Genomic DNA, 11,122 nt, shown 5'->3' on the forward strand with positions numbered 1-11,122 from the left:
TTATTCAAGATGTTGTATGCATCTCCACTTAACAAAATACCAATTGTTTTACACACTATCAAACATAATACATTCTCAAAGAAATACTAAAGATGAAACTCAAAAACCTATGCACATGGTATCTAACTCATAGTACTCCTTCAAGTTTATAATTGATCTTAACCTTAATTAGTAAAAAGGAAGTAGCATATCAACTTCTTAAACTTGTGTGAATGCACAAAGCTCAATCTCATATTTAGTGTAGAACTCATTAAGCCACTATAGGACATCAAATAAAGTTAAACAGTAACACTCTCTCTCTTGCATAAGGGTCATGAAATGTTCAATCAGATCTTCCCTAATTGATAATGCAAGCATTTTAGTGCCCTTCAATTCAATGAGCAAAAAAACCTTTATTAACAAACATGACAGTAGCCAAAAATAACGCCAACAATGTTAAGAAAAGATGGAGAAGACCTAAACATCGACTAACATGTAATCTATGGACACCAATCACTTCAACTACCTAAAACTAGCATCAAGATGATTCTCATAAACTCTCTTAAATGCCCATAGCATACAAACCTTGACAGATTAAGTACTGCTCAAAGGATTGATGTCAACCAAGTTCACACGCCTTATATTTTCAACTTCATGTTTTTCAATTCTGATAAGGAAATCCTATTTTAGAAGGAGAAAGTCAGAAGATTTTGAATAATAAAGAAAGCGATGCACATAAAAACTACCAAACTCAAACATTCATATGCATTAGCACTTATACGCCTCATTTAATTAATGCCAGGCAGAGATACCAAGGCCAAATCCAACGATCTACATAAAAAAAAACACCAAGAAAATTTATAAAATACTCTTTACTTACAACTCTAGTGATATTGGAGTTCATGTACCATAACCCCCACTACCTCATAGATTTTCAAAGTATGAATGTTTGAAATACAATGTAGGTATGTGTTAATTGGGATAGATTGGATAGATGACACAAAATTAACTCCATGAACACTTGCCTTTTCTTAAGATTCCTATTCATAGGATGACGATAGAAGCCCTGCTTTAAAGTAGCATATGGGTGGTGATGCAAGAGAAGGTTTGAGAGAAGCACAAGATGTTTAATTCCTCAATCTCTTTTTCAAATGATTTTCCCTCATCTCCTCAACTAGTTCAGACCTCATCTTTAGGAAGGTGTACTCATGAAGTAAATGCAACATCAACCACATGACCAAGAGACCATGGCTAAGACTCCTTAGAACCCCCCAATAAAAAGATGAGCCTTAGGAAAAATATAAAGGTTTTTCTAATTGAAGATGTGGCATGAAGATATAAACTAATATAATGAAGAAAAACCAATAGCTAATGAAACATGATAAGCCAAACTATCTCCCATCTAATTCCATTTGTCTATAGTGAAAAGAAAAAAAATAGAAATAAAAGAGGGAAACTCACAATCAAGGACCCCTAGAGACAATTAATTACACTGCAAAACCAAATAATTTTGATATTACTCTGCAGGACCAAAGTACAACCTTTTTTGTGAAAAGACAAAAATACCCTTTATGTGTATATTATACTCTTTTAACAACAACCCTCCATTCGAACAAAAAACAAGCCATATTCACATCTTAACAACAATCAATTCCCTTATTAACAACTCTAAAAAATTAACTTGGTGTTGAAGAGGAACAAATGTTTTAATTTGATGAATAAGTCCTCATTCGAGAAAAAAAAAACTCATTTTCATTTTAACAACAAACAATTCCATTATTAGCAACTCTAATCCAAAAAATTAGCTTGGTGGTGGAGAGGAAGTGTTGTGATTCAGTGAACAAGTCTTCATTTGAGAAAAAATAATTCCTATTTTCATTCTAATAACAATCAATTCCTTCATTAGCAAATACAAAATATTAATTTGATAAACAAGTTTCCATTCAAAAAAAAACAAGTCCCTTGTCACAATAAAAACAATATCATTTTAACAACAATCAATTCCTATCAAAACAAAAATACATCAAGGGTAGTGTTGTCTTTTTATAAAAAATTTTAATTACATTTAAGTCCTTTGGTCTTGCAGAGTAATAACAGAATCCTTTGGTCTTGTAGCATAATTAATTGTCTCTAGGGTTCCTTGATTGTGATTTTCCCATGAAAATAACATAACTTTGAAAAATGAAAATTGATGCCAGCTATGTTGAAGGTAGAGCCGGTAATTTAAGTGTGTCAGCTTTATTTGAGCTAGGTTTAAAATATCCTACCCTTTCTAAAAAGCTCATATAGACAAGCCCAACCCTAACACCTTTAGGCTTTGGGCTTATTCTAGCCGGCTCAAATACCCATAACTTCTTTAAAATACTTTTGCTTTATTTTTGAACCAATTTTAATTTTTAAATAATTCTATTAGGCATAAAATATTATTTTATCTTTATAATAATAAAATAAAAAATAACAACTTATCAAATTTGTACTTAAGTAGCATTGTTATTATTTTATTATAATATGTATAATTTATTCATGAATATTTCCTTTAAATGTAAATTAATGTCTTAATTGTTTAAATATTTCTCTTATCATGGTCATATATAAATATTTTATATATTTTAATTAAATTAAATTATTTTAATCATGATCAAGTTAATCTCAATTCAATCATGGTTAGATCACTAACTTAAAAAATTTTTTTAATAATTTTTGGATAAACTATACATTTTGTTTTTAAGAATATGAGAAAGTATCAATCACTATATTATATAAAACAAAATCATTTAATCATAAGTAAAATGTTATTTTTTGAAATTATTTCTTTGTAACTTTTTATATTGTTTAACCCCTACATATAAGGGGTATTTACTCTAATTTATTCTTAATTTTTAACCAAGTCTAGTGTGAATGATAACAAAATAATTATTCAAGAATATTATTCTATTTATTATGTTTATTTAGTAGTAGAGTTGAGAATTCATACATGCTTGAATTTTATTTTTAAAATTATTTTTAATTTAAAATCAATTACCTTATTTCATAAAAACTACTCTCTTCATTTAAAATGTAATGCATTTTTAATCAAATCTCACCTCTTAATAAAGTAGCTACCTACTTTCCAACTAATCATATCTTTTTTTATTTACCCTTATTAAACACCCTACAATAAATATAAAGTCATTAAGCACTTAAAAAAAAGATAATAATTACACGTCAAAAGATTAAAAATGTCTTACATTTTTTAACATTTAACTCGTCAAAAAGTACCTTATATTTTTGAATGGAGGGAGTATAAAATATATTTTTTGGATACAAAAATGATGTATAGGACCTCAACTTTTTTAAAAAAATTGGCTTTTAAAATATAAAAATAAATATTAAAATATATTTTAAATATTAATTTGAGATATTTTATTGATTAAAAATAATAAAAATAGAAAATATAAATATTTTTAATTTTTTGTTAAATAACTCTAGTAATGCACTCAAATGTATGGTATTTTAATACAAAATAACATAAAACTTAAAGAATTAACTAATATTTATTATATTTTATATATATTTTTAAACATTTTATTTTTTTCATTCGGGCCGATCGGGCTTGGCTCGAATTTTCTTGGGCCTATTTAGGTTGGCCTAAATAGGCTCAAACATTAAAAAATTAGCATTTTTTCTTGGCCTTGAATTTTTTGGGCGAACTTTGGTTGATCTATCAGGCTTGGCCTAAATTACCGACCTAATTGAAGATGGTATACCAATGTAAAAAAAAAATAGATAATATTTTAAAAAGTAATAAATTAATAATTAAAACCTTCTCTTTCCTCTGGTACACAATGGAGAGAAGACATTGTGGAATATGGACAGGACAAGAAAATTTGATACGCGAGGAAAAAATGGGAAGCTAATGCAATATGCGGGAAATTAAACAAAGACAAAAGGATACGAAGCATAAGACATGCTAATGAACAGTCTTTTAGCCGACCCTATTCAGTGATACAGGAGATTGAGTCTGAAGCCGGTAACATTTGTTGTTTGGCTGGAGGAGTAATAAGAAATATATTGATCATGTTTGAAGCACGTATGGTCATACATTAAATGTGGACGAATCTCCTAGCAAAATTCAAGTGTTAAACTTAATCAACTAAAATAATTTTTCTTAATTTTGAATCAACAGGCCCTTTGGCAAAGACAGAAAGTGGATGAATTCTTGGTGGTATGTTTTGTAATTTAAAATTTATTTCATTGCACTTTTGCCAATCCTGACAATTATAATTCATCTTAAAATTACTCTCTGCATGAGTGTATGAAGTTTCGGTCATTGTGGACAGACTCTATTATGGATTTCGGACCACATTTTCCTTAGAGCCCTCTTATCTATTCCTTCTCCAAGCTCGGGTTATGGATGAAGGAATCAAGCAGAAAATATCAGCAACAACTGGTTTATTCCTTATTTAGGTGGATTTCCAAGCTATGATTCTACTGAGAATTAGAATAATCTGGATTCTGGAATGCTAGAATCTTGTGGACATAATGCTACTACATATAGGTCTATATATACATATATAATATGTTATCAATTATAAATTCTTCATTTTGTAACCACTGACAAATTATTTGTTGGTAGATTTAACTAAAAAGAAAAGAAAGGAAAGAAAAGCCCCCGCGGCCAAGTGTGTGTAAGAAAATATCTAATCTGAGTTCACATGTCATTATACCCAAAAACCCACTTTCTTGTTCAGAAGATACAACAATCATCTAACAGATAAATGACAAATATTCTATGATAGCTATATTGAATAACGGCATAAAGTTTCTCCAATCCAATGCAATCTATAAAAATAATATTGTTAAAACATCTCTTGCTCTGGAATATTTTGACTCAGAATTTGTGCTAATACTAGCCGTTGTCTTCTTCCAAGTATAAGGTCTAGAAGTAGTTGCCCTATAATTTTCAGCCTATACTTGATGGTCATGATTGGATATTGCGTTAAACCAGAGATGATGAAAGGGAGAACCATCACAAAGTAAACCCAAAATGAAATCCAGTTCATTTTCTTCTGGCCAACGGTGAGTAAAATTGTTGACCCAAAAGTCAGCATAGTGGTCATCAAAGAGACTAACATCCACCCAAAGCCATCTGCGAGGTTTAGTGGGAGGTCCTCATACAAATCTTGCATCCGAAACGGCGACGTAAGTATGGAGAGGAACATCATCACTGACAACAGAGAGCTTGCCAAGGCTATAGCGTCAGCGGTATAGAAAAAGCGAAAGACAAGTGAGTTGCGTAAGATGGGGGAGCCATCGTTATTGTTGCCGCCAGGGACGGTGTACATTGCAGCAAAGACGACGGTGGCGATGAGAACGACGACGGTGGAGCATGACTGAGCTGTCTGCTTTATCCAGTCTGTGGCTTCTTTGAGCATGGCCGAATGTTCTTGTTCAAACATCTCTCTAGCTGTTATATTGTCGTCATTGCGATACAAGTCGACACCACCAGGAATTATCTTCCGTACTCGCTGCCAAATGAACAAGATTAAGAGAAAAATGTCAAAGCTCAATACTAATGTATTATTCATTTAATCATGATTACAAGGATTCTGATCTTTATGTATTAAACACGAGTAACAGAATTCATTTAGACAGTTATTATAGGCCCATACTACAAAGGACCATATATCCATAAATCACTTAACACTCGCTGCATAGTACAGTTATAGAGTCAGGATCGATGCATAAATGAGGCAAAAAAATTTCTTCACCGTTAAAGGGTGATGTGGACCAAATTGCTTGACTTATTTTGCCAACATGTCGAGAAGCAATTTGGTCCATATCAGCATTGAACGATCAAATTCAACTTTAGTTAATGGCAAGAGCAAAAATGATCCAATTTTGAGAGCTCAAGGGAAAGAACGTATCACAGAGAGTTCCAGAGCAAAACTGAGAAGATCACGACTAACATGAATTAGAGGTGGAAAATATGAACTAATTTAACAAGATTAGTCAATGCTTACTTGGAACCAATGGAGCTCATCCCGAAGTCGGAAGACAACACCAGCTTGGTCACCTGGTTGGTAGAAGTCTATCTTTGCAGCTTGGTGCAAGAGAGTGCAACCTCCACTACTGATTCCGACAGCCAAGCTCCTGAGGACTCCATATTTCTTGAGGGGCTTGTAGATTTTCTTTTGGCGATGCTTCACAGTCACGTGCAGAATGTTTTGCCCATCATGACTCACGTGATAAATGGAAGCTGGATGAAGGTCAATGATTTCCTTCACGATTTCTTCTATTCCTGTGCTTGCTGCTAGAAGCAATGGCGTATAGTAAATGGGCTTTTCAGAAGCTTGTGTCTCCTCATCATCGTCTTTGACTTTCTTCCTTGTAGTCGCAATACTGGAGGGCTGAATCACGGGCAACATAGCCTCTTTTCGTGGCATTACAGGATTTGTAGACATCCACGAGTCATCATTCATCACGAGAAAGTCTACAATCTCCTCGGCTAGTTCGTGCTTCTCCTTTTTATTCCTAATCTGCTCGAGTCGATCATCTGATTGTATAGACACATACAGATCAAACATTATCAAACAAGGTTTGAGGGCGGAGGCAAGGGGACCAAGAATTTAATTTATTCTCTCTTCCATGTTATGCAAAATAATTGTTCGAACATCGAACGTTATGATCGATGTGCGCACCATGTTGCTGCTATAAAGGGAATTTGGTTGGACCTTGTGCAAATAAAATTCTATGAAGAGCTATGGGGACTTCTGTTTTATATAACAGGTCCATGTGCTTTGTATTTTGTTTCTAGTCTTTGAGCTTTATTTCATTATTTCCAATCCTTTTAATTTGATCAATCAACAACGTTTCAGGCCCCCAAAAAAAAGAAAGAAAGAAAGAAAGAAAGATCAACCTACATTAGTCCATGCAATTTTAAAAATGTATACATCCACGAAGATAACTTCACCGTAATGCTAGGGCTGTTTAGTTTTAATTTTTACAAAAAAGGGGCAGCCCACCATCAAGCCCAGCTAATATTCCCAGTTTCAGTTTACAATTTCGCCCATCATTCAAAATTAATATTTAATAGAGAGAAATTAAAATTGCTACAATAACTTATCATCATTACTAATAGGGCATTTGAGGAGAAAAGGTCAATTTCAAACACAAATAAAATGAATAATCAACTTTTTTAATATTAGTGAAATAATTTTTCTTTATCGTTAGGCAAGGATTTATTGTTAGTGACGGGACAAATTCCGCATGGGTGAAACTATTTTTCTTGGTATATACTTCCTCCATTCAATACTGTATAAGATATTAATTTTTACTGAATTACACCCTTAATGAGTTTGTTACTTGTTCTTAAAATTACGCTGGTAAAAGAAAATTGTTTTTAAAATTACACTTTATTTTTATATTTATCTTTATTTAATTAGGTATCTCAATTAAAATACTTTATTAATTACATCTATTGTTAAAGGTATTTTTAAACAATGTTATTAATTTTACCTTGAAAGATTCAAAATATCTTATATTTTTAACATGATATTAAAAAATATATATATATCGTTTAATATTGAAGGGAGGGATATAGTCCATAAAAATTTGTGATATCCTGTAACAAAGAGACTTAAATCGCTTAAAAGTGACTTCTAATTATTGCCAACAATTAGCGTGGAAAAAGACGTATGATACTGACCTATACCGAGTCGATATATTAAAGTATCAACTTCTGTATGGCGGATAAAATTTCGTAGTATCATATAACTTCTCTGACGGCCGATGAAATTTGGTGGTATCATAGAATATATGCGGTGGATTGAAATTTCTGGTATCGAAGTTATCAGGAGCATAAATGCCCAGAACTTCAATATTCCTGCAAAATATTTTGTTCAACATGGTCAGAGAAGATCATCAGATCAGTTCTAAAATGAGCTACATAAAACAATTTTTTGTTCATGATTTGTACCACCAAAGATGATGAAATGCATTTTCATCACTTTGCCGCTTTCTGTCTCGTTTCTGTCTAAGAAGTTTATCATCATCACCATCATCATGATCATCATCATTTTTGCAGTCTATATGTCCTTTCTGCTTTAGGAGTTTATCATCATCATCATTGCTGATATGTGATCTTTTGGCATGACGACTTGTTATCAAATTTTATGTGGAAGAGACAAAGTTTAAGAGTAATTTGTTTCCTAATTATGTTCATTCAATATTCAATATATGAGAGTTAAAATGGGAATAAAAAAAACCTAATGATTACAAAATACAAAATATAATCCACAATTGAGGATGATAATCACATTAGGTGACCTAAATAAAATACGAAATTATACCCAATTAAAAATCACTAATAAACTATAATCAAATTGCATATTCGTTGTGTGCATATGTATCATGACTTTTCATAACCTTGCAGATATATACAAGAAAGTGAAATTAGATATAAGTTCATCTATATTATTTTAAACCGGCCTCTTAAATTTACCTTACAATTAGGTCTTTAAGTTTCAATCCGTCACATATTTAAACAGTTAATTCCATCAACTAAGTATTGTCCCCAAAAAAAAAAAAAAACAAATCTATCATTTGTATATAAACGAACAGGTGTTTTTAGAGAAGACTATGTCTCCAACAATTTTTTTTTAATAGGAGGATATTTTGTACATAATTAAAAAAAAAAATCATTGGCTAGAAGTGACTCAATGGCTGATTGAAAAAAGAGAAAGAGAGATGTCTTACTAAAGAGAAATACAAGACGCTCGCGATAATCAATAAAATCAATGAACTCATCCATCAACCCAGTGCTGGAAGGGCTCCTGAAAACAGACGGCATTCCACATAGCAGTTAAAGACAGGTCAATCCATGTCTATTCTCTGCACGGACTACTTTGTCAATGCCTTCAACCCTCAATAATCACAGAGCAACCTCTGCAACATTAAATTAAATTTCTTATTCGATGATATTAGTCAATTATTTAAGCTAGCATGCCAATTAAGGAAAGATCAAAGGACCACCGAAAGCATGAATGATGTTGGCAGGGTAGAGAGAATAATATAATTATAGATACTTAATTGAAACTGAATTGAATGCTCCATCTATATAACTACAAATATAATCATGGACAGATACAAGAGGGAAGCAGGGGTCACTGCTCCCATCATATAAATTTTCCCTGAAAAATGTGTTTATTTTAATTTGTAACACATGAAAAATAATTTTGACCCCACTTTCTTGTAACCTTTCATTTTTTTTCCCCTGTATTTATCAACTTCTAGATCTGTCCCAGTCCATAACCCCTATTATCTCTATATAACTCTCAAATGCATAAATTTTTTTTAACTAAGTTATTTTTGTATAATAAATGCTAATAGGTGCTAATTGTGATCGGGCTCATTGAATGTTACTCATGCTCAATCCACATAGAGAAATGATGGGGTATCTCAATTCTTTTGGAGCGCAATCAGATAACCAAAACCATATTATAGTGATGTTCAATAAGTAAGTTAAATAATTTCTCTGCACTTATGTAACTTATTATTTTTATGTAGTCTTTCATATAAAGTTTCATACTATCATGTAAAGCTATCTAAATGTTGCAAAGCCAGAAAACTTTGTCTTGCATTCTAGTTCTATTAATTTTGAGAATGCATTTGAATGGATGATAATTAAAATACAGATTTATCATAAATTTATTTTATCAAATTTAGTATATTATATTATAACTAAATTATTTTTTTATCAAAAGAGTCTAAAACAATATAAAAGACTACAGATTGTGACTATAGCATCATGAGGTACATGAAAAACATAGTTGAACATGTGCCGGTTGACAAGATTATGCCTAATCAAGTATGTCTTCTATCTTTACCTTATTAATTTTAATAATTTACATTATATTACACACACTACACACTTAATTAAGCTTGATTTATGTTGTCATGTTTGCCTTAACAGTACTATGGGAATGCATATGTAGAGGAATACACTACAGCTCAAATTGAACAAGTCCTCAAATAGTTGGCCTAGAGTGTTTATTCAAGCAATGGGTAAAAAACAAAGAAAGTGCTCATTAGCTTGCTCAATAAATAGGATTATTTTATAGATTCTTTATACTTAGACAAAACATAGTGACTTTGGCCAGTTTTGGTTTTTTTGTTAACTTTGGCCAACTTAACTTGCAATATGTTTTATTTGGAAAAATTTTCCTTGTAATTAGTTTACTGTATAGGCATTTTTTAGACAATTTTAAAGTATTTGCAAATAGATTTTAGAAGTGATTAGACGGAAATAAAGTTGGATTTTAAAATATTGATCAATGCATACAAAATTTGGTTTCTTGTGGAATTCTATTGCTTGATATTGTTACTGGAAATGTGTCTATTTTGTTATTGCAAAGGGTTGCTAGAAATGCAAGCCCCTGTGTTTTCTTTTTTTAAAAAAGACTAAACTTTATAGCAATTATTTTAAAATAATTATTACTTATGTTGTTGGACAACATATAAAAAATGATCAAAATTAGGCCTAATTATACAATAGTTTGTGTGAAACAACCATTATATATTTGGCAGCTATTTAACGATTATTTTGAGATAACGATTTTATACTTTATTGAAAAGGCTTATGGGTACTTATAACTAAAACAGAGTATACAACAATTTATTTGTAAATAAAGTAATCATTATATAGCCCTGACTATAAGAACTGCTACATAGTTGTTTCTAGGCCATATACCATCAAAATATATAAAAATTTAAAACTGATATATATTGACAAATATAACTGTTATATATAGGCTATTTTTAATAGTGATTACCTAGGGTCGGAAAATGAGCCACTTGGTGTATTCAAGGAAAATTAATTTTCAACTTGCTGGGCATTGATTAACACTGAGGGGAATCACAGCGCTTGAAAATATTAGGGACAAAAAAACAAAAAGAAAAGGAAGAAAGGTACCAAGATGTTGGCCAATGATATCAACGTGGAGAATGGAAGTCAAGTCGTCGGGTGTGGTGTCTTCAGTTGCCGTCGGCCTCCTATGAAAGTGGTCTCTGATATCTCCAAATACGGCCATGCGCTTTAGCATCTTGAGCTTCCCAAACTCGGCCGCCCTGTGCAGTGGTGTTTCACCAAGTTCGTTTGGGATCT

At 31.6% G+C, this 11,122-nt stretch overlaps 1 protein-coding gene across 1 annotated transcript; it reads right to left on the reverse strand.

Moving 5' to 3' along the window:
• Positions 1 to 4,817: 4,817 nt before the first annotated feature.
• LOC129289963 (ankyrin repeat-containing protein ITN1-like) lies at positions 4,818 to 6,545 on the reverse strand. The gene is made up of 2 exons (XM_054926701.1): positions 5,982 to 6,545; positions 4,818 to 5,486 (listed from the first exon to the last, which is right to left on the reverse strand). The coding sequence occupies exons 1-2, from the start codon at positions 6,543 to 6,545 to the stop codon at positions 4,818 to 4,820; spliced, it is 1,233 nt and encodes a 410-aa protein (XP_054782676.1).
• Between the last annotated feature and the right edge of the window lie 4,577 nt (positions 6,546 to 11,122).

This window comes from Prosopis cineraria, unplaced genomic scaffold (assembly GCF_029017545.1).
Source record: "Prosopis cineraria cultivar Desert tree isolate PC_DT_omini unplaced genomic scaffold, ASM2901754v1 PC13, whole genome shotgun sequence".
NCBI lineage: Eukaryota > Viridiplantae > Streptophyta > Magnoliopsida > Fabales > Fabaceae > Prosopis > Prosopis cineraria.